At 45.9% G+C, this 26,105-nt stretch overlaps 1 protein-coding gene across 6 annotated transcripts in view; it reads right to left on the bottom strand.

Annotated features, from left to right (window-relative positions):
• ZHX2 (zinc fingers and homeoboxes 2) overlaps positions 1-26,105 on the bottom strand; it is a 74,942-nt gene that overhangs the window by 18,095 nt on the left and 30,742 nt on the right. For 2 of the 6 annotated variants that reach the window (XM_059866203.1, XM_059866184.1), the window contains one exon: positions 24,372-24,429. The exons of 1 other annotated variant lie outside the window; for it this stretch is intronic. Coding sequence is in view for 2 of the 5 variants with exons in the window: in XM_059866184.1 (XP_059722167.1) it covers positions 24,372-24,429 (58 nt within the window). In the remaining 3 variants the exon portion in view is untranslated. Of the gene's footprint in view, positions 1-3,396; positions 3,416-24,367; positions 24,430-26,105 lie in introns of those variants that run through there. 3 more of the 6 variants (XM_059866211.1, XM_059866222.1, XM_059866193.1) reach the window with 2 other exon arrangements.

The following is a 26,105-nucleotide window of genomic DNA, read 5'->3' as shown; positions in this document are numbered from 1 at the left end:
TTTGTTTAGATCAAATATCTTAACAGCAACATCTGGTCCACTTTCTCCTTCATGTCATCTGTCATTCCATAACACTGCCACCTAGACAAGGAACAGCTGCACCCATTTCCAATCTAACTATATATTTTATGTATCATCACATGTTTTTTCTCCTCAGATTTTATTGTTACTATAGAGACACTCTAAGTTAAATTCTTCCAAAGCAGAAAGAACATGAGCGGTGACAGAATCAAGACATTCAATTTTTTTTACAAAACTTAAGCAACAGTGCAGAAGTTTTCCTGCTTTAGTACTTCTTACACTACTTGGCTCCCTTCTCAAATTCTTCTGCTCTGGGAACCACAGCACCCTGCCTTTAGTCAGCTGAGTGTCAACTTCTTCTAAATAAAATTATCAAGGCACTCAAACACTTTTGCAGGTGAATTGCACAGGGGAAAACAAAATAAAAATCACACACACAGCCCTCTTGCTAGGCTGCAAGGTAGAAATGAGCTCTAAATTTCTCAAAAAAACCCCAAGAGCTCTCACTTCTCAAGAAGTAGCCCCTAGAGCCCCGCATGTCTGGGCTCTGACACATACATGGCACACACCACAGCAGAAAATGGGAAAAAGCCCCCAGAGGACCTGATGGAGGGGGAAAGAGAGAAGGCTAAGGCCACAAGACTGTTTTGGTGACCACTTCTAAGAAGTATTTAGATTTGAGGGTAAAAGAGAAGAAACTTCTGTCACCAGCAGGTCATGTCTCAGCGAGACAAGCAGTGCACACACCTGTGGGAGGCTTGGGCCAACTCTACTTGTCCAACATGGGAAGCAGCCCTTCCATCAGCCTCATTCACCACAACTGCAGCACTGAGAGAGTCTATGGAACTCCCAGGAGAGAGGAAGGAGCTCAATAATTAACAGAAAACATTAGTAACCTGTGTGTCTATGGCTGCACAGCTCCCTGTTTGACTCACTCACGATGTATTAGAAAAAGGCAGATGGTTTGTGATTTGTACAGCTGATGAATCACTGCACCTCTTTCCTCCCTCCCTGGAGGATAACACACTTCAAGCAGAGCAGTATAATGTCTCCTGCCACAGGATGGTTTTACCTGGGGCCCACAAGCACTGCTGTTCTCTCCTGTCCCATTTCTCTACCCACTCACCAACACACTGGTGAACTCCACAGCTATTGCTTCAAGTTGTGTTCACTGACACTGCCTACACAGTCTGAACCCCTGCACTATTGTGAAAAGCTTCAGTACATGGTCATTTTGCCTTTTAAAACATCAAGTCTGGCTTATAAACTCTAACAACCAAAAATACCCATTTCCTGACGGGAAACTCTTGAGCTACAGTACCAGATGCTATTGAAGGAAGAAGCCCAAGAGCTGGGTTTGGGGTACAAAGATGTGTCTTGAAGCCCACCACACTGAATACTTGCACAGCAATGAAATGGAAATGCTTCAGCTCAACACTTCCATAAGCAGGAGTTTAGACACACCTCTTTGAAAACAAGACCTCTCCTGGAAACTGCCACACGACTTTTCACAGGACCTGTACACCCAGTGACCTCCAAACTCAGCCAGGGGATACCAAGCAAATCTGATGTCCAAGGCACTTCAGGGCAGCTCCAATTTTAAGCACCCAGAGTCAGCTGCTGGCCCAACTCACACAGTTCAGTGACCTGCTCTATTAGAAGACTCCTGTGGTACAGATGAACCCCAATATCTCTAGGAAGACATTTCCTTTCTCAAACCTGACTCAGTTTTGTCACGACTATAGCCAGACCCCAAGCTCCTAGCCAAGACAAACACAAAAAGCAGCACATGGGAAAGTTGGCTGCTGCTGGTAAAGAGGAGTGAGATGCTTGGGAGAATTCCACAGGCAGTGCTTTGCATCTGTCTGATCTCTTCAACTTCCTGGTGATGAGCAGATTTGGTTCAAATCAGGGGCACTGCAAATATCTTGAGGTAAATGATTTTCACTCCCTCTCATCTTGTTGCATTTTACATTACCTTTTGTTGTGCTCTGCCTGCTTAAAGAAAAGGCTGCTTTAAAAGGCTGGTGAAAAACCTAAGTTCCACATTTATAGGCTTTTCTTCTCTCAAAGCAGTGACATGACTTCTACCATGTAAAACAAGTATTTTTTAGGTCCTTTCCCCTCATGTAGGAGTCTGCCTTAGATAGTTAATGACCCGTGGTGATCAGAGGATCCCACTGGTCCAATATTTGGAGGCTTTACAGCTGTTAAGATACCTATCCTCACAGCAGGCTGGTGAGTTAAGGCACTGCTATTATTCCCATTGCTCAAATGGGCAATTAAGGCATGAAGAGAACATGGCAGAGGCTTTGCTAAATGGCCAAGTCAATTTACAGCTTGCTGCCACCAAAACTGGGTATCAGAGTTCAAAAATTGTGCCTTACCCAAGGTCTTCAGCAGGGCTGGAAACTGCATCGAGGGTTTTGGTTACTGCTCCAATCTCCAGTAAATTCACAAGTGGAAAACATTTAACGGCCCCTGCAACTGGTACTGGTGCTTTTTTGCTGGGACCTAAGTCACAAAACCACCACAACTTTCACCAGGAGGCTCATGGGAGGAAGCAAAAGTCTAAAGATAAAAGGTCTGAACTCTTCTGCCTTCTCTCAGAAATCACTCATTGGGCCAGGTGCACATATGCAAGAGAGAAGCTCCTCTCCTGAGGCTGCTAAACCTCCCCCTGTCCTTACACAAAAGAAAAGCTACCTTCCTCTGCAGCTGCTGCAGAGCAGATCATTAGCAAACCACACCAACTCCTCCTGCTCTTCCTCTGCTTGAATCATAAAGTTCAAGAACTCTTTACACTTTTTGCCAAAATTCTGTAAAAAGCAAGTATTTTAGAGAGGGTTCCCACGTAACAGAGATCTTCTCGTGACAATCCCATCTCACACAGAGTCTGTGGGCACCATCAATACACTTGTTCTCTTCTCTCTGGTGACCCTGGATGAGTTGACCCACACTATTTTCAGTCAAGAGCACACATTTTTTTCTGCTTGTTGGTGACACAAGCTGAGCATTCCTAGCATGAATCATACTATTCCTTGGTCAGTTCCTTAGTCAGGTCTGAGGTCAAAGGATGAAAAAGTGACCATCAAAAAGATGCTTAGTTACACTGCTTTCTGTCATTTGAATCACATGCTGGGCCTGTGCTTTTTGAAGTTGTTTTACTACACCTGCTGTACCTCATCTCTTGCAATTCCCACTCAGATCACCCCTACATATAATTTCCCCCTCATTACCTTCAAGTTTTATCTCAGCACTTTGTTTTCAAAGCGTATTTCATTATTTCTCCTTCTCTTATCAAGCACCCAGTCCTCATACACATACACTTTGTTTTAGTGTAACCCTAGTGCAACTGTGTGACAGAGAACCTACCACATGTTCCACAGAAGAGGCTGAGAGACAAAAAAGGAGTCCAGCAAGATCCTTCTGAAACATTTGTATGCTTTCCCTTCACTGCAGAAAACACTTTCCTCAGCTTACTGGGCATTTGAGGCATCCAGTACAAGACCAAGACACAAACTCCTGTCTGCCATCAGAAACCAGAAGCCAGCTGAAGCATCACCGATGTTCCAGATGTTCTACACCCTATGAAATGTGAAATCAAAAGCTGTCTGAAGTTATTCACCAAGTGACACTATTCTAATTTCTTCAGTTGTCCAAATACGCTCCCAATCAAATCTTTATTTTCCTTGGGAAAATCACTGATTATAAATATAACTTTTAATCGAACCCCCCCAAAAGCCAAACAAACCCCCAGAGTTAGAAAGCCTTTCAAAACTGTGCTTACTCATGGGGAAAAGGCCTGTCCTGCCCCACAGGACGCTGAGGTTTCGGGTGGCTATGACCATTTAAGTGTCCCTACAGGCACCTGGCAGGCAGGCAGGCACACCAACGCCATTTTCCCCGGAGATCACGGGACCAAAGGACCTTCCTCTTCCTCCCTGCAGCACCCGTGGCTGCTGCAGTTTGTCACAGGGCAGAGCCACTGCCCTCTGTGCACAGTAACAGTTTTGCTGCCGGGAGAATTTGGCAGGGCCACAAAGGACCTTTGTCCGTGCCAGGAGTAGAGCGCACAATGCAATCCTTCCCCCTTGTCACACAGAGCTGGGTTTCCCCAGCTGGGCTGGAAACACTCCCCCGGTGACTGCAACCCACAAACCCAAACACTGTCCCCCTCCCTTCTTCCCCTATGCAGTGCTGCAGGCCAGTGGGGAGCAGTCACTGCTTTTGGGAGCCTTTGATTCTGGTGAATTCTACCCAGACCTGCTGCCAGGATGAGTCTGAGCGAGTGCCAGAGCTCTGCCCTCCATCTCTCTACACAACTTTTTCCACCTAGACAGGACAAGACCACCTGAATATAAGGGTCTCCAATTTCCAGGTATATTCTTGTCTTCAAGAGGCCAGAAACTTGGCAGACTGATCTGATCTCATCTAACAGTATGTGATTCCTTTGTGCAACATTCCTCTCTTTGTGTTTGATCTGCCAGTCTGTGTGTGCATGTATATGTAACTTTTTTTTAAATGCAGCAGCTCTAAATTCAGCCTGTCCCACCTTTCCCTCAACTGGCCCTTGAAATGAGGGTCCCTAGGCCAGGACAGGAGCTGCCAGCACCTTGGAGCTCTAGGCCAACATGGGATGTGGGGGACAGAGGATGAGCACACCCCAACACTGTGCTGCTGGAAAAAAGTGGGATTTAGCAGGATGTAAACGTCTCTGTGTTTTCATTTTGCTCCAGAAATACCAAGAGGAAAGGATTACTGAATCATTCACAAACTATTTAATATCTCAATTCAAAAGAGCCAGGGATTCTTCTGGAAATATACAGTGAAAGAGAGCAAAAATGATCTTTGGAAGTAAGACCTGACATGTATTAAAAAATAGTAGGAATCGACACAGTCGTAGATACAATGAGATTAGCACAACCCAAGCCCTTGGAGACTTTTTCCACAGCATATGATGCAAAGCAGGGCATGTTTAGTTTCTTCTACTTCTCATTTGAAGCATCAAGGGATACTGATCAAACCAGTTCCTACTTCCATAACTGAGTCTGACCTGGACCATCCATGGCCTAGATGCTTTGGCACAAAACACCCCTTATAATCTCGAGCCACAAAAGGAACCATGTTTCACACGGAGAAATTATTACTATATTGAAGAATAAAATGCCAAGGAAAACAACAAGAGAAGAACTGGCTAAGTCTCCCATTCATTTATTTCTAACCAGTGGAAGGGATTGCCATCAGAACACCTAAGTGTGACCAAGAACTTGGCACTTGCCTCCTTCCATCTGCTCCCACAGCTTTTAATTCCAGCGTGCTCACTATCCCCAGCTCTGGCTCCCAGCCCGAGCCAGCGCAGGCATCGCCTCTCTGTCTCCCTGGTGCTCGGATTTCCCCGAGGGCTACTTCAGAGCTCCTCCAGATGAAGAAACTGTAACAATGATGCTTGAGCAATACTTGAGAAATGCAGAAAAGGAGGAGAACTGCTCCATAAAACAGTTTCTCACTGAAGGATATTTGTTTAAATTTTTTATTAAGAATTTTTTAAAACTCTGTTTCTTCTCCTCCTGTTTCTGGGATGCCAGGACCAGGCCTGCAGCAGCGTGCCCAGGGCTTATGCTCACCCCCATCATCTCTAGCAAAACCTCCTCCTTCCTGCTCTCTCCTCAGAGCTGCAAAACAGGCTCCAACCATCCAGTCACCAAAATCCAGTGTGACACTAATATTCAGGATTTGTTGGCCAAAACACATATGTGCTCCTTCCAAGGGAAGGCACAAAAACAAACAAATCCCCTTAATGATATAATTTCAAAAGACACTGATTCTGTGATCAGCTTGTGTTAATTTAGATGGTCACCTGGTTTTATAACATTTGTGAAAATTCTTCTCTCAAAAAGAAACAGCCACCAAACACTCCAGTATGAACTCTGTGCAACGTGGCGGTTCTTTCCATGGCAACCCACCAGCACCAAGCTTGCTCTTCTCCACAGACTTTGCTGCACAGAAAAGGAAGGCAGGGAAAGAGCTGCTGCAAAGCTCTGGCTGTTGCTGCCAACCTGGCAATCCTGTCACCCCTGGGAACCACAACTTTGGGGAACGCAGCACTTCCACAGCCTCACTGCTGAAATGTGGCTTAGCCCCAGCTGCTAACCAGCTGCCGGCTCATTTGCAGGTTGCTTGGTTTGCTTGCTTTGTAAAGCCCAATCTATTTTGTTTCCCAAACACATGAAATATTACCTTGGTAGTCCCCAATCATTCTCCAATCATGCAGAAGGGAGTGGAATTAAGGCAACTAGGCCATGCTCTCAAATGGTCTCCACATGCAACAGCAGGATGCTCACTGAGGGCATCTCCTTCTGGAGGACAGACAGACAGACCTGCCACTGCTCTGGGCAGCCTGGCCAGTGTGGAGGGCAGGCAGGGCAACCACCAGCTCCCTGATGTTCTGCTAGGACCAACTGGAAAACAGCGAGGCTCCCAAGCTTGTCTCTGCAACTACACATTTTCCTTCTACACACAGCCCCTGCCCCTGCTCTTTGATGGACACGTTAGCAATTCAGCACCCCCACACACGTGGGAGCTAGGATCTTGTCTTTGGCTAGTCCTCAAGTTAGCCATGTAGCCAAACCTCTTGTGTCACCACAGGCAACCCAAAACTGAGCCACAAGCCAGCTCCCCAGACCTCCTCCCCTCCACCCCATCTCAGAAGCACTCCCTCACATCTCATCACCTGCAAGGATGCCTCAAGCACCGCGACAACCCACACTGCAGTGGTCCTGGCTTATTCTCCTGAAGCTTTATGTGAAGATTTAATTACGCAGCAGCTTCTGAAGTTTAGGAAAAACCATGTTCCACAGCAAGAGCTGATGGCATTATTTGGAGTGACCTGACCCCAAAATCCAAAATCCAAAGAAGCAGGGAAGGGGACAAACAATAGTGCCAGCAGTAAGGCTGGAGATGGCAGAGACTTGAAACCAGATCTCAGAGGAGCATTCATCAGCCATGACCTCTCATACCTAGCCTGGATTTTAGACATCTTTCCCAACAAAAACATTGACAAAACAGACTCTTATGTGGAGAGCTCATTTCCAGCAGATCAGCTAGCTGCCTTCTGGCAGGGAAACGCTCACCCATGAACATTTCCTGAAGCAATTCCTACTTCAAGACTTCTGTGATATTCAGGGAACTAGGTCAAGACTTACTGCAGGCTTCCCACCTGAAAGAGGAGCCCAAGGAAAAAAAAAAAAAATTACTGAATTACTTTTGTCTTTTCTCCCTGAAGTTCCTCTTCTCTTCATGATTTCTTTGCCTCATGGAAGTGATCTGCTTCTCCTCCAACACCTTTTGTCTTCTCTACCCTCACCAGAACACTCACGGAGTGAAGGAAGCTTAGGCAGAAGAAACCAGACAAACTGTTCACACAGTTCCTGGCTTGTGTGGTCTCTAGAAATGCTCCAGAGAGGCAGTCCCTGCAGAGCAGGGCTGCTTTGGGCTTGGAGGGGAATTGGGCTGTATGTGATCCAATTCATTCTGTTTCCCTGGTATGTCCTGTGGACTCACAACACTTAATTAAAGGAAAAAATCAGAGGGGAGAGAAAGGGAACAAACAAGAAATCCTTAAATCCCACCCTGCTCATGTAGGCCTCTGCTGCCTTTTTGAAAAAAAATATAATTTCTAAAGCAAAGTTATCCCATGTGTGGTACTGCAAGAGGAGGAAAGAGAGCCAGGAAGCAGGAAAAGACTGCAGAGCCTGCAATGGAAAATCCTCACTCTGTCACTGAGCAGTCCTCTTGTAACACTTATTTTAATAAAGTGAATATGATGAAACACAGCCCAGTTGTACACAAGACTGCTGAGAAATTGGATCGGGCTGCTGAAATCAGCTCTGGAACCCCTCCTCTCCCAATACTGGCAGTTCACATCAGCTAATTCCATCCAAACCACCCCCAGCCAAGAAGGGACAGGAGAAATGAGACAGGATGGGTCAAGCCCACATTTGATTCATCTTCAGAGCAGGGCCAGTGTGTACATCTTTACTGGTCTCTTTTGTCACCCGCCGAGGTTCAAACGTGGCATGTCTGGCTGTTCCCTAATGATGAAAGGTGACACTAACAGACTTCAAGGGCAGTGTCCATGGAACTTGGCCTTAGCTGCTGCATGAGCAAGTGAGAAAACAGCCTTGACATTAGGTATAAGAAAGCAAATTTAAAAAGGACCTGGTTTTTTCTCATCATTTGCTTTTAATTCTAGATCTTATTCTTTTAAAACTGAATTCAAACAAGAATAGACAGATTTTCCTCCTTTTGTGGAATAAATCAGCCCAGCTGCTGAGGTCAGTGTTTTCAGACCAACACATGAAAGCAGAAGATGTGTCTGAGGAAATTCAGTGCTGGCTGATTCATCTTTTAGAAAGGATGAAGAACAACCATCCTGGCACGTCAGGTTAGTTCCTTTGAAGGCAAAACAATTTAGTGTTGGTATCAAGATGGCAGGAACTTGGAAGGGAAAAAAAGGCAACCCTGTCCAGACTGCCCTGAAATATCTTTTCAGGCTTTAGATGCTGAACAATAAAAGAGCCTCCATGGTCCATCAAGTTTGCACTGAACAGAAGAGAGGTGAAGGGCATCCTTCCTCGTTCACTTCTTGCAGGGTGGCTGAGCACTGCTGCCCTCCTCATGTCCCCTGCCACAGACATGCACACAGAGACCAGGGCAGCAAAGGAAGAGAACCACAAATTGTATGACCCACTGCAATGTTCCCCCACGGAATCCCCACCTCATGTTTCACAGGAAACAAAGCATAGCCTGAAACTTGTGAAAACCAAACTGCACAGCAAAAATTCACCAAAAGCACAGAATGAGAGAAAGAGTGAAGAAAAAAAGTGCACTCAGATTTAATTCAGATTTGGAGAAATCAAGAGGGTGTTGGTGGAGGAAAAAAAAAAAAGAAAAAAAGGTCTTTTTTCCTTGGACAGCCCCATTTCAAGGTGCAGGTACACATTCACACAATGTGTATCCAGCTATATAAAACCAGCACATGCCATCTCTGTTTCCTTAGAGTGTAAACAGCATCAGGAAAGAAACACCTTTCAACCTGTCCCTCTGCTTGCTTTCAGTCCCAAGTGACTCGTAAGAAGGGCTGTCTGAAGATGCTCAGGAGCAGGTCAATCTCTCCCAGCAGGTAGAAGAGCTATAAATCAATTGCTTTAAAAGAAAAAAAAAGGCAAAAAATCCCCCAAACCAAAAAACCCCTGAGGCTTGCTGGGAAGAAGTAAAATTGGGGGGAAAAAAGAGGTAAGATGAGAAGAACCTGTAATCCCTTTAATGCAGCACTGAACTTCTTCTGAAGAGAAAGCACAGTAATGATAAGAAAAGGAAAGAAAGGGAAAGAAGAAAGCAGCCCATTGACACAAGGTACAGATATTTTTTTTAATGGGCATTAGGTCAGCAGGGCATTTTCCATCTGCCCTGCTTAAACCAGAGCTCTGATGATGTTATATGTGTGATTTTTATACAACATTTATCCTGGTGGGACTGTAAGTTTGTTCTCTGTGTGTGTGTGTGTGTGTGTGTGTGTGTGTGTGTGTGTGTGTATGTGTGCACATGGGTATTTTGATGGGTTTTCCTGAGGGGAAGGGCAATTTGTAAGCAGATGATGAAAACAACAGATGTTGGGTTGCACTTCTACTGATTTTGGGGATGCTTAGAAGGGAGAGAGAAAGAAATAATCAGCAACAAAGGGCTGTAAGGGTTTGGAGAGGAAGGGAAGAAGATAATGAAGAAGAAACAACTTTGCCCTCAGCCTCCTGCAGTCCTTCTGAGCTCAAATGGCCAAAGGGCAGCCCTGCTACTCTGGAATCCCACTGGGCAGGGGCAGCTCCCCTTTCCCAGCAGGGCCCTGGTCAGGACTCCAGGCTCTTCTCCCGTGCCAAATGCACAGGAACTGCCGTGACCCTCACTCCTGCTCAGTTTGTAGCCCAACCTCCAGGCCTGCCCATCTCAACTCAGAATCCTGGTCAAGGCAGCAGTGATAAAAGACATTTTTTCCTGTATTTTTGTTAGTCATCTGATGATTCACACAGATAAAGAGATCGCAGCCTTCCTCCTTCAAAAAGTTGGCATAAAAAGGAAAGATCACGATTCCACATTCTGCTTTTCTTTCCAATTCCACAGTGCTTTTCCAATCCAGTTCAATAAGACTGTGCAAACTAACTGGAGCCTGCAAGAGTTCCCAGTTAGCTGCTTGACTAACACAGTGGAAGTTAAGGAAGATTAGCTAGAAGCTGAAGTCAAGGTTTAAAACACAGATTAGAGACAGGTTTGGAAGTTAACTCAGAAAACCATACCCCACAATCTCAGTAATCCCCTAAGTTTAATTACCACAGTTTTAGGATACACTGCCATAATTAGATCACCCATTCTCTAAAGGTGTAAAAGATCCCTGGAGAACACCACCATTAGTGCCAGCACCAGCTCCTTACACACTTAACTACATGCAATGCCTTCTAGTTGCTTATATCCTAAATAAACCCAAAACAAGCCCAGACTCTCTTTCTGCCCACTGATAGGCAGCAGTGGTATCACTCAAAATGGTCACTGTTTCAGGAAACCTGAAGACTTGAAAAACATCTGCTAGACTTGAGGAACAAAGCAGAAAACATTCATATCTCTGTGGGGAACCTCCATCACGTGCAGTACAAGTGTGTGTGCTACCATGGATGGTGCAGGGATTCACTTTCTTCCTGGCCTGTGAAACTGGAGTAGGAAAAAGAGACCCAACAAGAAGCTTAATATTCACAAGCTGCTGTAAGAACCACTGAGGAGTTAAAAATTTCCAGTGGTTTTACTTTACAAGGGGCGAGATAGAAATAGGGATACATTTTGAAATTTAATTTTACAATCCCTGAGGATTATATTCCAGGAAATTACTCTCTAATGTGACTATGGTTACTGCAAGACATTTTGGTCCCATTATCTCAGACCCCTTTTTGGCACATCTGTCAGACAGGATTCACCATATATTTAATGGCATGCAACACTGGTTCAAATATAATTTACTAAAAATATAATTTACTACATCAAGTTAAGAAAACCTTTTTCTTATGCTTCAGGTTACAGCTTAACTCAGAAATGCCTTCAAACAATACTCATCCAATTTTAAGATCTCCCATGCAGATTTCTGGAACTTTAAACAAGAACAGAACACACACACAAGACAGATAAAACTGCTTTACATAAATTAGAGAAAAACAAGATACAGTTTGACTGCACTAAATCATCTCAATCCTAATACCCTCCCCAGCATTTTTGAGTTATTCATGTAAAGTCATTTCTCTGTATGATTCCTAGCCAGGATTTCTATGGCAAGAAGGTTTACCCAGATCAACAGTTTTTCTCCAATCACAATGTCACTGCTACAAACCCAAACAAGCCCCATTCCTTGTCCCAAAGAGTTTACACACCATGTCCCTGCTAATATGGGAGTCAGGAGGACAATTAGATGTCAATTGCTTTGAAGGTAAAATAAAAAGAGTGTTAAATATTGCTGTCTTCACAAGTCAATATACTTCAAAACTCTCTGTTAACACTATGGTAAAAATAGCAATTTTGAGCAACAAGCTACATGTTCTACAATTGGTGGCTCAGGAGCAACAAGCAGCACCAAGCATTACTGTCTCTGAGAACAGCCCCACGCAGGCAAATTTGTTTTAGAGATAAACTGAACACATTTCAACTCATGCAGCCAGAGAGATTTTGTTCAAACCCTTCAGGCAATGAGCTGAGTGTGCTTGTACCCTGCAGAGGGCAAGGAGCAAGTGGGATCCACCAGAATGACACCAGCCTTGCAAAGAGAGGACCACCTCCAGGACTCCGATGAAACATGGCTCACCTAGGGTCAACTACTGCTGTGCTGAAGGTGCACAGAGCAATGTGGCACCCAGCCTCTGATGAGGAGGGTCTTGGAGAAGGGGTTAAGGAGCAGCAGAGGAACACCAGGCACCTCCCACACAGGTAACCCACCCAGGGAAGGATGCACAGACTGGCAGCAGGCATGGATCCAGCCATGCTGTCAGGCACCTTTGTGATCAAGTATAAACAACCAACAAATCAATGAAAAAAATCAATCACCAGATTCACCCACAGGAATAGAAAGCCCTCCCACCCCCAGCTTCCAATTGTCTGGAATAAAATCCAGCCCTTGTAAAGCAGACACAACCTCATTTTCTTTGTCCTCCGTACTCAAATCTCCGACGTTATCTGGGTCTGTGCTGCCATCCCAGCTGAGGCTCCCACCAGCAGGAAGAACCAGGGAAAGCCCCAGGACACACAATGAGATCTTTACAGAATGCCCTGGCCAGCAAACAGGACATCTGGCTCCTTGGCTCAAGCAGATTTGGGAGTATCTAAGAAGGAAAGTGCAGCTAATTACATGAACTCTTTGAACATCTCTGTCTCCTGTGAGGTGACCCAGGGTTGTCCTGCCTTTCAGAGCTCTCAAGGCTGAGTGTTTGAGGAAGAGCAAAGCCACAGAGTGCTGCCAAGGTTAATCCTGCTAGAGTTCTCTGGAAAACAAACCAACAGCAACTAAGGAGGCTGCACAGAAGAGGGTGGCTTCTCCTGGAAAAAGACCTGGTGCTCCCCAGTCGTGGAGATGACACAAAATGCGAGCACACTCAATAAACAGCCCAGGAGCCTCCACCTGAGCAGACACTACACCAGGACCAGCTGAGGCCACAAACCTGCACTGCGTGGGGAAAGAGCTGATGCATTTGAAATTTCACTTCTTGCATAATTCCTAGCATTTGAAAGCAATACAAAAGCAGCAATGTTAAAGGAGAGGTTCAGTCAGCAGCCAGCCTGTGTAACATCACCTTGGTGCTCAGGGCGTTGAGAAGGGTCCTGTAAGGAAAAACTTCTGGAAAATTGCAGCGTGGTGCTGTTGATGCTCATTATGATGATGTTACTGGTGTTTCAGCAGCCAGGGAAGAGCACACAACACCTGAGCCCAGTGCTCCATTCCCCTGACACATCACAGAGCACAGTACACAGCCTGAGAAGGAGAAGCCACAGTTAACAGGTATCTATCCATGACTAGCCTCAGACACCTGATGGGCACAGCTCTGTGTTTGCTGGCAGGCAAGTGATGTGTTGCAGAAGCCAGGTGTCAGAAGCAGGGACTGTGATTTGCAGGGGTAATTCACCAGCTATACCTACCAGTTGCTTTGCTGTGGCTTTTTTTTGGCTTTTTAAAATATGCTTGCTAAGTGGGAAGCCCCAGTCACTGGCACAACAAACCTCCTCTCACAGACCCAGCACTTCTGAGCAAGGGGAGCATGGATTCACAAGAAGAAGGAGATGCTAGACAGGTATGAAACCAAGCCTGCATGAGCCTGAAGCAAACTAAGATACTGGAATGATCACAAGGCTCTCCTAACCCTGGGATGCTGCTGAGACATGCAGCCTTGAAACTCTCCACCCTTATAAATGAGATTTTTTCAAGTTTATTACTTCTGCAACCAGCTTATGAAACCCTCAAAATACCTTCTACTTGTTTTGCTACTTAAATGCTCTCTGGAGTCACTGACCCCTCTACCAAGAGGAGCTAAATCACTGCTTCCTTCCCCTCTGCCACCACTGCAGCCTTTTGGAGGTCACCATCTACCTTCTCTCCATTTATCCCGTCCCTCAGTGCACAGCTTTGTGTGTACCAGATATATCACACTGCACAGTGCTGCTGGGGCCATCTCAGGGGCTGAGCAGGTGCTTTTTTTGTTTTGTGTTTTGTTTTCTTTTTTTCCCCTGGTTAGCTTCAGGCTTAAAGGACACACTGAAGCTGTTCTCTGCTGGGAAAGGAGATGAGCACCATCATCCCCTCGTGCTTGCCAATGCCACCACCAGGGTGGCATATCATATAACATGCCAGGGGATGCAAACCTGACCCCCAGCCTACCCTATATCCCTCTTATGCTTGAAACCATTCTTAGGAATTCCCAAAGGTGATGAAAATTATGGCAGGCTCTGGAAGCTTTACTCTGCTTTTAACACACAGGGTGTACCTCTGATTTCACTGCCACCTCTGGCAGTCAGGGCTAGCACGAGCCTAATGTATGCACCAGGAGTTTGTCCAAATGACACAATTACTCATCCAGACTCAGCTGGAAAGAGATGCTCAGAGATCCTCATGACATGCACAAAATGCACCCTTCAGATTTTCACACACAGCAAAGGAAGGTGCTTTTGGATCTTCTCTTACAAAAAAGTGGCAGAATTTCTACAGTAACAGATCAAAACTTACTGCTGCCACAGACAGCCCTACATGTTACACTACCACTGCATAGATTTCTCTTTTATGAAACATATTCATGAAAAAAGCAACACTTATTAATGAGGGTGTGCTCCCTTCTACCCTACAGCCACATAAGAGCTGCTTCTCACCTGCTCACAAGTGCTTTCCCCAGTGCCTTGGGAGTATTTTTAGAGGGCTGATCCCGGCTCATTAAAGTCCTCTGAAATTTTGCTACTGACTCCAGCAGTAGCAAGATCAAAGAAGCAAGCTGCTTCTTCTCTGCACTCCTCCAGTATCAGAGGGGTGGCCTGCCCATGGCCACTCAGAGGGCTCTCTTACTGAAGGGAAAACCATTGCAGATGTTGAGGAATACATTCAGTGGAGCTGCAGATTTCAGCTCCGGGTGGAAGGAGCCCGAGGCAAGAGCTGGCAGTGACCCTTTGCACAACAAAAGGCACAGAGGACCCCTGTGCAGGAGCCAAAGACTCAGCAGAAGAGCCCAGACTTTCATGCACATAGATTGTGGGGATGTAAAAGCCCAAGGATTCCTTTGTTTGATGTCCCACCTCTGGAGGCAGCAGTTCAAGCTGTTAGTCTGTTATTGCACCAAGATTATTTTAACAATCCAGACATCTGAGACTGCTGTGGGAAAGCCTGGATTGAGCTGGTAAGGAAGCCTGGTGTGACTGTCTGAGAGTAGGGAGGCAAGTGGGCACCCTATGGCCACTGGAACCACCCGTGGTGAAAGGGCTTCAGTCCTGGCTCAGGGGCTGGGGCTGCAACTGCCAAAGCAAATCCTGCATGGTCAGACAGGAAAATTTCCTGAACAGGAGAGCAAGGTCACATCAAGTTGGGAATCTACTGAATGCTTTATGGAAGAGCTAAAGAAAACCCCAACCCGTTCCTCTTTGCATTCACATATAATAGTTAATACACACTCACTAGATAAAATTACATATATAATGTAAGTAACATAAACCACATTTTAATCCAATATTAATGACAAAGACAATGAATGCAAGGCCTTTCCCTGTCCTACTAGAGGACCAGTCTCCTCCTGCAGTAGGTGCTCTCTCCAAGCATTGCACCTCCCTTGCCCTTCCCTACAGACACTCACAGCAGCATCTGAAATGCAGCTGCCCCAAGCACAGCAGGGTTTGATTCATCTGTTGCAAGCCTGGCTGGGTTTCAGGGCTGGCAAACAGAGATAGTCTGGTTTGAGGCACGCAGGGAAGAGTGGACTTGGAGAACTGCAGACAGGAAATGTGCCAGATTGTTTATACCTGAGTCATAACTAATGCTGACAATGAAAACTGAGTCAACTCGGAGACCACCACTGTGCTCAGTGCCTGTGGGATGCTCCAGCCTAATGCCACTAACAGGGAAACTGGGACTAAGCACAAACATCACAGCTGGTCCTGTGAAACTGTTGGTGATGTGATACCCCTGCTGCATTTGCTGCCTTAGGAGACAGGAGCACATTCCTCAGAACACAAGCAGACTCACAGGTCCAAGCGCTCCTGCTATCAAGACCTTGGGCTCTGATTTCCAACAGACATCTCCATGAGCGAGCAGGCACTGAGAAAACAACACTACCAAAAACTACTGATGGTAGCAAAAAAAAAGGAAACGTCTGGAACAGGTGGAGATGGAAAGCTCCAGGAAAGTTCACTGCAACTTTTGGCACTTCCAGTCTCTCTCCTTTCAGTTCACTGAACTCTATTCCATCCCTTGGTGTTCTTGCTTATCAGGCAGACATGGAAGCAGCTGTGTACCTTTTAAATCCACTGGGACCAGTGAAGAGGAAAGCTAGCAAAGCCTGGTTTAGCTTCAAGGGGAGAGGATGAGGGTTGAAGTGAGGGGAGAAGATCCCATGCTTGGTTACATGGGGATTTGTGACAGACCACAGACTTGCAATGCAAGGTGTGCACATGCATCCCAAATCACATTAAAAAAGCCCCAAAACAAAACCCCACAAGCCTTGGGCTTAATTTTGGTGGAGTCCATGTTACTGCAGTATCTATGAGCACTCACTTGGGCAAGATGTGCCCTTTGCTCCCACACAGGGCTTTCTGCCACCTTGGATCCACTCTTATCCTCAGGGGTGGGAAAGTCAGACCTGCCTGAGTGCATGTCACACCTCTCCAGACTACATGCAAGTCCCAAATGACTGTACATTGAAAATCTGTATGGCACATTGCATCCATACAGGGAGGCTGAGTAGTTGATGCTGAGCTGAGGACTTGACAGGTAAACTCCCTCACAGCAGTCTGTGTTCACTGTAGAGTATTTATTTCCCCTCATAAATCACATTTCAGCTTTTCCAATAGAACTCCTATGCACATCTACCCAAACAGAATTTCAGGCTCCCATCTTCTACTTTTACCCCCTCCTGATGATCCTGATTTCCCTCCTGGGGAACAGCTTTCCAGACCTGCCACCCATGCCAGCACTCAGGAGCACTGTCCATCAAGGGCTCCCCCAAATCTCTCACCAGGCCTGCTCCACCACGCACACTCCTAGCAGAACACCCCTCCCCAGGAGCCCACTGCTCCCCTGTGCTCAGGGACAGGACAGCAGAGCTGGCCTGACTTCCTGGCTCCCCCATCTGCTGCCCTGTCAGTATTTTCACTGTCAGCCACCCCTAATCTGGTGGCATTTCTCTCAGCATGTAGCCCAAGCAGGATTGCTATTCTGCAGCACTTGTCTCTGCATCCTTTGCAGAATTGGACCACTTGACGAAAATTTCAGGTAGAAATGTTATTTCTGTACCTTCTTGTGAAAATTCCTATTTCAGCTACTTAATCCACTGCCTTTTGATATTCAAAAGCATCACTGCTCAGGTCTCTACCCTTGCCAGTCACCATCAACCAAACCCTTCCCACCTCCTGCCAAGGAACAGTTCCACAAGTTCCCTTTGGTCAGGGCATTTAGTTCAAAGCTCTCAGCCCCCCTTGTCCCTCTGAGGTAGCCTGATCACATCTGCTAACAGAGCAATACTGACCTCCTGCACTCCCCTGGTAATGCCAGCTTCATCCATCTGCTTGCCAGCTTCCCCCACAACAGCCACTGCCTGTCCCCACCCCATGCTGCCCCTCCAGCATGGCAGGACCTCCCACCATCCCACTGCAAAGCCTGTCCTGGCAGCTGCCTTGCAAGCCCAATGGAGATCCACATTTGCTATGAAAACATGAACATTTGGTTTTTGCAGTGTATCAGGTGCTTGGTGGTAGAAAAAAGGATTCCTTTCCAGAGCTCTCAGGAAGCAGCAGCTAAAACAGGTGGCTGCAAGCATGTGCTGCTCTGTGGCTGTCACCATCCACCCAGAGACCCTGCTTCCATCATAGCTCCTGCCATATCCTGGGATCACCTTTGGATTAGATGAGGTTGCCATCAGCTAGCAGAGGGATTTAAAGAAACATCAAAGAACTTAGCAAGAAGTATGGGATTCAACTCAGAAGGATTTTTTAAAAGAACTGCCTAACACACCCAATCTACTTGCTGTATTACTGCAGCAATAATATTATCACTCTAGTTTTGGTCATAACAACACACCTTCAGTGTAAACAGGAAGGAGAGCCTTAATTCTCTTCCTGGCTTGCTGGAACAATTTAGACAAATCTTTAGCACCTTAGTTTACATGCCTGGGGACTGGTTTTGCATATCCTTCTGTGCTGTTAAATCCCAGATGCCCAGCTGTGAGCAATGTGTAGCAGAGATTAGCTGTGCTGCTTTGGAAGGGCCACCTGACACTGTGTGACCAGAGCAGTGTGAGGAGCATGGACATCCTGCAGCCTGGAACACTGTTAGGGACCACCTACAGAAACTGTATAGGTCATCTTTGGTCAGGGTGGCACTCCTCTTGTCCCCTTTTTCCCCACCTAGTTTATGGCTCAGAGTTAAATGGGGAGAGATAGACAATTCTGAGGGCTATGCCTGTGACCTGCCTCACACATCTGTCCTAAAGCAGAGTGAAACATCTCTGCAAATGGTGCAGTCTTTCAACTGATGCTGGAAGTGGTTAGACAGCTACTATAGAATAACTACTTAACCTATAGGCAGCTGGGGGGAAACACATCCTAATCCATCTCTCCAGGTTTACTTTCACTCATTTATGAAATGGGGTAACAGCACCACCCCAGACTCTGAGAGTGAGAGGCTGAGCTCATGAATCCCTGGGTCTGGGCCAGCCAGCACACTGATCCATGATGGAGGTACACACAGCCTCAGACCCATCTGCACAAGTGAAAACCTTCAACACCCTTCCCCTGCCCTCAGGAAATAAAGGTGCTACCTCCCAAAGAAGGTTTCAGTACAATATTAAGGAATGTGATGTGAATAGAGACGAAGTGTGCAATACTGAAGTTAATCACAGGAAATAGGGGCTGGAAGGGAATCCCACGAGAGCGACACATTTATTTCATTATTATATCACAGACGACATTAAGCATCCACTGAGTCCCTCAAGGCAGAATTCTTGCATAAAAAGCATCCCCATTTACCAAGTATGATAGAACCTGCAACTGTTCTATAAATAAAGGTTATTTACAAAGAGCTGTTAAATATTTATTTTTCTCTGGAGACTGAGTTCTCTGTTCATTTGTCTCTGCTGCAGAATCATTTGGTATCAGGGAGCAGAGGAGCTCACCTAAAAAAAGACTAGGAATCTGTCCAGAGCCTGATCCGGACACAGCACCAGCCTCCTCCACAAGCTGGCAAGGAAAAGCATCCAACCTGACACAGAGGGAACACGAAGCAAACAAAACAGGAATGATCTCATTCAGGAGGCAGAGGTAGAAGAAGGAACACCAGTGATACAGCAGTGATTAATAAATGCTATCACACTGCTTCGTCCTTACAGGGCTGCCTTGGCACTGTACATTGAAAGAAGTGACAACCTTCAATTGTGAAGAGTAACTGCAGATTTGCATTACATTTGCTTTGTGTCTTAGGAACAAGAATACATCTCTCACAACCAATAAATTAGTGATTTTTCACTTGGGCTGACAGATCAGGGTGGGGGACACATGATACAGGCTCAACCAAAAAAATCGTGGCTCTGGAATACACTTCACTGCTAACCCTTTGTAGTAGTGATTGTAATAGTTCTTACTCCAGCTTGCCAAAAGCTGTTTTAATTAAATATTAAAAAGCTATTTGTTAAAATAATGTTTCCATAGCAACTAGAGAAAGCTAAAATACCCTGGTGCTTCTGACTCACAGCATATTAATCAAGCAGCAGCTATTATATAATGAGCACCTCCCTGCAAGCACCAGCAGGAGCCACGGCACTGAGTGCCTGAATGCAGAGCCGGACTCTGCTCTGTGTCTGCTGCCTGCTCCCAGCACAGGCAGCCTGGGGACTTACCTGGGCTCAGCCCAGCAATCACACGCCCAAACACTTTGGGGAAGCCATGCTGGAGTCCCCAGGGTCAGTATGTCCCTGTGGGGGCACAGAGGGGGTGGCACTGGGCAAGGGGAAGTTCTGGCGAGGGCCACACGGCAGTGGCTCCCCACATGCCTGCAGCAGTGAGGGGCTGAGGTGGCTCCTTCTCACTAAGCCCCAGCCACCTGCCTCCAGTGCTTGTCTTGCAAATGCAGTGCTCGTACCACATCTATTTCTCTAATTTTTTTTTTGTTTTACATTATTGGAATTATTTTTTGTAGCAAGAACCTTCCTACTATTAGGCCAACTGTGCAAAACTGAAGGAGTGATTAAATCTTGCAGGGACAAACAAGCTCTGCTGCTCAACCAGAAAAGCTTATTTCACAGATTCCAGAAACAAAACAAAACAAAGAAGAGCAAACAACCACTCCCCCATCACATCTAATGCCCCCAAAAGATGAGCAAACCCTCCTGTACTCTATCTGTGCAGCACAACACTGGCAGCCTCAGCCACCCAGCAGTTAAAGCTGCCTGACACGTGGCTGCTGCTGGCCCTTGCTGCCAGCCTTTGGGAGGCTTTGGGAGCCTTGTGTTAGAGGCAGTGCAATGTCTCCCATTGCCTTGTCCATGAGGAGCACCACCACATGGTCTGAAGTGATGGGAACAACTGCAGAAGGGAGTTGAGCAGTGGAGGCCAGAGCAATATTACCTCGGGGGAAGAGTACTGGGATGGAGAAGTGCAGCTACACAGGTCAGATGGAGCTGGAAACCACCTTCCTCCTCCTCAGTGACTCAACTTTTTGCTTTTAAGACCCCTTCCTTTTTTTTTTTTCCCAATGGAAAAGAAATACCTAACCACACAGTTATTAACCAAAAAGAATGTAATGAATATTGCAGCATCTGTATGCCAGCTTTGGTTTCCTGCTGCTTTGTTTGGGTGTCACAGACTGTGGCTATGACAACCACAAGCAGTTATTGGACTGATGTCATTTGTGACATCATACTTAATGGAAAAGAAAAGGAAGAAGAGACAGTATCAAAAATAAGAAGAATGGAGCAAGATCCCAAAGGACCGCCACACTGGGGCTGCTGGAGAGCCAGGGAGAAGCAATGCCATCCTTACCAAAGCCCAGGCAGCACTCATCTCTGGGACAAACCTGCCCTGGGCTGTGATTTGAGCTGCAGACTTGCAGTTACATGAATGAAATCCTCTCACCCCTTCTCATCTTGGAGCTGTAATACAGGCTTTTGGCTGAGCCTCATCTCCCCTGACTAAATCTCTCCTCCTCTCCAACCAACTTCTCCTCCACATCTTTATCCTTCAGTTACAATAGTATTCCCCTCCTTTTAAAAAATAAAACAGTCTGTCCAAAATTTCCAGACACTCCCCTGATCGAGCACCAGCAGAACAAGAGTTGGTTTTGTGAGGAGTGCACTGTTTGGAGAGGTGGCTTTGCTGGTGACAAGTACAAGTGACAATTTCAGGGCAGGCACAGCTAGAGCCCCATCTCTTGCCCCATGTAAGAGCAAGGAGGTGGCACCACTGCATTTGGCAAAGCAGTTTTTGTATGTAGTTCTGGCATCCCTAACACACTGTTGTCATTTTCTCTGCAGAAAACGCTTGCAAATTCACTGCTCAAGCTCCAAGAAACAAAAATAACCCCAAATTCATCTAAATCTCATCTGATAAGAGAACAGTTTACTGCAACAAGTATGTATTTTTGAAGTTATACATCCAGAAGTCTCAACATAAGCAAGTTAATTTTTCCAAGCTACTACTGCCCAAAGGACACTTTCTCTGTCCTTCCTGCTTCCCCACCAGACCTGCTGTGCCTTTGTAGTCCAACACTGCAGCCTGCCCTGGGCATCCTGTGGATCTCACCAACCTGTCCTGACACAGGGCATCCTGGGGTGGGAGAGCAGCCACACAACCACCTGAGGATGCTTCTTCCCCAGCACCTACAACTTGGAGGAACTCCTCCCCTGCATCCTCCCAGGGCTTGGTTCCCCACCAAGAGATGGCTCTGCCTTGCAGAGAACAAAACTCCATCAGCTGAATTCTGCCCATAATAAAGTGGGTATTGCTTCTAAAGAGCAGGACAGACATGCTGCCTTACAAAGGGATGGTGAACTAAAGCCTAATGGGTGAAGCAACCACCACTCACAGCTTGCTCATAACTGTCCCCAGGCCCACTGGAAGTGGTAGGAGCTTCCCAAACCAACACCTTCCTGACAGATCATAATACAGCTCTTGGTCAAGGCCCCTCTGCAAGGATGTCCATTAGAGGCACCCCAAGCCCCTGCTGACACCCACACTGCCACCCCTCACAGGGGACAGGCACCTCTGGGAGCAGCCACTGCCAAGATTCACCTCCAGCTGCTGGCAGTCAAACAGAGAAAGGGAAATGACAAGCAAGCCTGGTTTTCCTTCAGTTCTCTCACAGAACAGCTGAAACATTTTGCAGGGCAATACTGCAAGAGGACAGAGAGAGCATATGCAGAAGAGCCAAATTCTTCTAGCTCTGGGTTTTCCTGAGCTTCTGAGCAGGAGGTAAGTTTCTCAGTCAGCACTATCCCACTGCAGCCATCTCATGCTCCCCAGTTCCTGTCATGCAGCCAGCAGAGAAGACAGGCAAATGGGAGCTTCCAGTCTCCTGTCATTGCTGGGCTGTGACTGGATCTTGCTGCAGTAATTTCACAGCCATCTGAGACCATACACCAGTTGCCTGAGGAGCTTCCAAGGAGGCCACTCTTGGCTGTATCTCTCATCCTCTTAACACAGCTATAATATAGCAGAGGCACCTGGGGATTACATGCCTGTATCAGCACTGCTGTTTCACTTTGATTCAATGACACAGACAACATCTATGTGGGACCAGCCAGTCCTTCTCTGAGGAGCAGGAGCAGGTCCCCATGCTCAACCCCTCTGTGGAACCAACCACCACAGGGGTGCATTGGGATGTAGATTCATTAGGAACTGAGAAAATGATTCCCAGATTTCAACACTGCCTACCTAACAGAAAAACAATCAAGTTTTGGTTCTGAGACGAGGAAAGAGCTTTTCTAGGATGTGGATATACCTTGAGAGACACAATATATACAAAGCACACTTCTGCTGATTTCTTTTTCACTTAAATTGGCATCTATTCATCACTCTGAAGCCAGCACAGCTGTAAAAAAGCAGAGGCCAGAGCCCACCCTGTGCAATGCTTTGTAAGTGACTCACAAAAAATAAGCCCCACAGCTCAATTAGCAGGTCCTGTGTGGCAGTCTAAACACCAAGGAGTTAGAAGAAAACATTTGTGATTCAAAGGAAGAATATGAACCCTGGACCTTACTGAGAGAGATCAATACAAAACACTGTCATCATTTCACATCCCTTTTTTCTCCAGTTACTGCACTCATTGCCAGTAACCTTCATAAAGGGCTGAAAGAAGGATTCAATTTTTTTTGCTTACCAGTTTCTGAATGCTTGATAGGTGTTTATTAGTGAATTTTCACCACACCTTTACCAAACACGGATGGACTCAGTCTTTCTCCTTTAACAAAACTAGCCCTTCCTTTTTCAGGCTGATTTCAATTTGGGGTTTTATTCTGCTCCAGCCCAAATAGATTTTTGTTGTTGTAACAGAAAACAGGCTTAAGCCACTGAAATGAAAATAGAAACAAAACTCTGCTGATGTCCAAGTAACCAGAGATTGCCATCACCACAGAACAGGGTAAAAACAGGAGTTGAGCTGATTATAAAAGCCTCAAAAAAACCCCCTTATTCTACCCCTCAACTAATAAAATTTACTTACAGAAAGCAATGAAGCCCAGAACAACAGCATCCAAATTTCAGCCCTGTTATCAAACCTCAGAGCAGCTGCCTCAGGAGCCCACACTGTGCACAGCCAAAGGCTGCAACCAGGCTTTCCTGAGGTTCCTTTAGAACAGCACTGGCTGGCCCACCTGGAGAGCTGCAGAGTGGCCACAGCTGCTGGGAAATCCCAGCCCACACCCTCCAGCAATGCATAGGGAAAGGTGTAGGGCAGCTGCTCTTCAAAGATACATTTCCAGTTGTTTTGGTTTTTTTTTTAATATATATAGAAGCTCCTGGCTAAGCTGCTTTGAAGCAAATGTGCAAGTGTCTCCTGTGATACAAAACTTCCTTCAAAGCTATTTTATCACATCAGGGAAGACCCAAATATTGGATAGTTTCCTATTGTGATGACAAGGCTGTGGGGCTGCCCATACACACAAAAACAACATCACAGCCAATCTGTGCTCTTTTTCCATTGCAAAAGATGCAAGCTCACTTCCCAAGGAATGCTTCAACTCTTCAGCAAGATTCTGTCTTTCCATAGCTGGTAAAGCTTGGAAACGACAAACAAGCTTCAGATGGTGCTAATGGTCCATTCTGCTAACCATATTCTGAGTTAAATGCATTCATGTGGTTTATATCTGTAGTGAGATAATTATTCAGCCTATGTGGTAACACAACACTGACTTTATTTTGTGGGCTGCAAAGAGGTGCCAAAGGCACTCAACTAGCTCCAAAAGACTGGATTTGCTTGCTGTAAACATTTCTTGAAATGTCTTTAAAAGAAAAAAAATTAGAAGATTCTCCTTCTGTTTGGGCAAGCTTGGATTTCTCATGTAAAGGAAAATGGAAAGAAAAAGCTACTCACTCACAGCACTTGATTTCCTACATCCTGGGAATCTCTCTGAAGATGAACAGTATTTCTGATACCTACAAAGTGGAGAAAACCATATAAGTCAGGGAGAAAAAGAAAAGAGAATAGCATCCATCCCTTCTCCTTTACAACTGGTAATTTAGTTTTTTCACCAGCACCAGGAATGCCAACAGGAATTCCAACAATTCCCTTTTCCACTGACCACCACTGACAAGCAATTTGAAAGATTTGGTCCTCCAGCCCTTTTACAGTAATAATGAACCTTGGGAGCCTCTCAGGAGAAAAAAAAATCCACATTTGTTAGGCCAAGCAGCCAGTGGAGAGCGCTCACACTGATATCCTGAGATACCACCTCTGTGCTTTGCACTGGAAATACCCACAAAACATCTGCTGCAGCTGCCATGTTCCAGAACAAACTCTTTGGCTACTGGGAACTTCTACAAAATGCCATCAAAATTGTCCTCCTCCTCCTTAAAGGGACTCACCTTCTGTCTCCCAAAGCTAAAGCAGGCTTTTCTCATTTTTGCTTTTTTTTTTTTTCCCCCCTAAAAAAACAGGAGAGGAAGGTTTCGTTTCAGCAGCTGCAAGACAGAACTGAATAGAAAAACATTTCCCTTTGGCAGTGAGTGTATGCACACCTAAGAAACACAGTGCCTGCAGGTCTGCAGGAATGGCTAAAGAGATAATAAAAAGCCAAGGGACTGCTCTGAGTAAAAGAAATACAAACAGAAAACCACCCCACAAGCCCCCCAGGAAAAGAGGCAGAAGCCTATTGATTGCCTCAGTAGGACTGTGAGCACAAGCTGCACTTTCAGCTCAAGCTGAAGGATTTGGGTTTGAAACTCCAGACTCCTGTTATCAGCCCAGGAAGGCTGGCTGACAAACCCAAAAGAAACCACTTGGTTATGAGTAGAAAAGTTGTCCATTTTTAAAAAAAGTTGCAGAGTTAACAGGTTTAACCAACTGCTGCTAAGTTGGAGTTTTAACTATTTGTTGTTAATAATTTCATGTTGTAATCACCTGATGTTAATAGTTTTTCTTTAATTACCTGTTGTTGATGGTTAGAAATTCCCTCTTTGTCGAGTAACACCTTGGTGCTTCCTGGGAAATGGCACCTGGGACTGTGAGAAGGAGAGGACAATGGGGTTGGCATGCAAATGTGGAAACACCTCACCAAATCTAGCAGGAAAAACCCCTAAAACAAGGAGCCATCATGGAATTAAGAGATCTAAGTGATGTCTAGAGGTGAGGAACTGAATCCAGCGCCTGCTAAAATCCTTTTCACCTTTCACCCTAACCTAAAAGAATGTTGGCTAGGAAGAGGACCTCGGATGTCAAACCAAAAAACTGGCATCTCCTGGTGCTCTCGTGAGGACGGAACCCCCAGCTCTGCCTGCAGACCAGCAGACAAAGCTGCACTCTTCCTCCTCCTCTCTTCCTCCTCCTCCGTACCACTCCTGGGAGCAGCGGCAGCGTGTGCGCGACCCGTCGGTTCTCCCCACCCAGGCTGATTTTTAATAAAAGCATTCAAAAAGGAGAAAGATCTCCTGCCCTATTTATTTCAACTTGGAGTCTTTTGCTGCTTCCCAGCAGGTTAGTTTGGTATTTTTTTGGATCTTTTCAAAGGAAGAGATGACTTGATTTCCTGAAAGAGCACGCTGGCTACTGGAGGAGCTGGGAAGCCAGAAGCTATTACACAACCATAACCATATTTTAAGAGCTTAGGCTAGAA

Source organism: Haemorhous mexicanus, chromosome 1 (assembly GCF_027477595.1).
Source record: "Haemorhous mexicanus isolate bHaeMex1 chromosome 1, bHaeMex1.pri, whole genome shotgun sequence".
NCBI classification, from domain to species: Eukaryota; Metazoa; Chordata; class Aves; order Passeriformes; family Fringillidae; genus Haemorhous; species Haemorhous mexicanus.
Note: the sequence above shows the minus strand (reverse complement) of the source record. Positions and strands in the feature narration are given on the sequence as shown.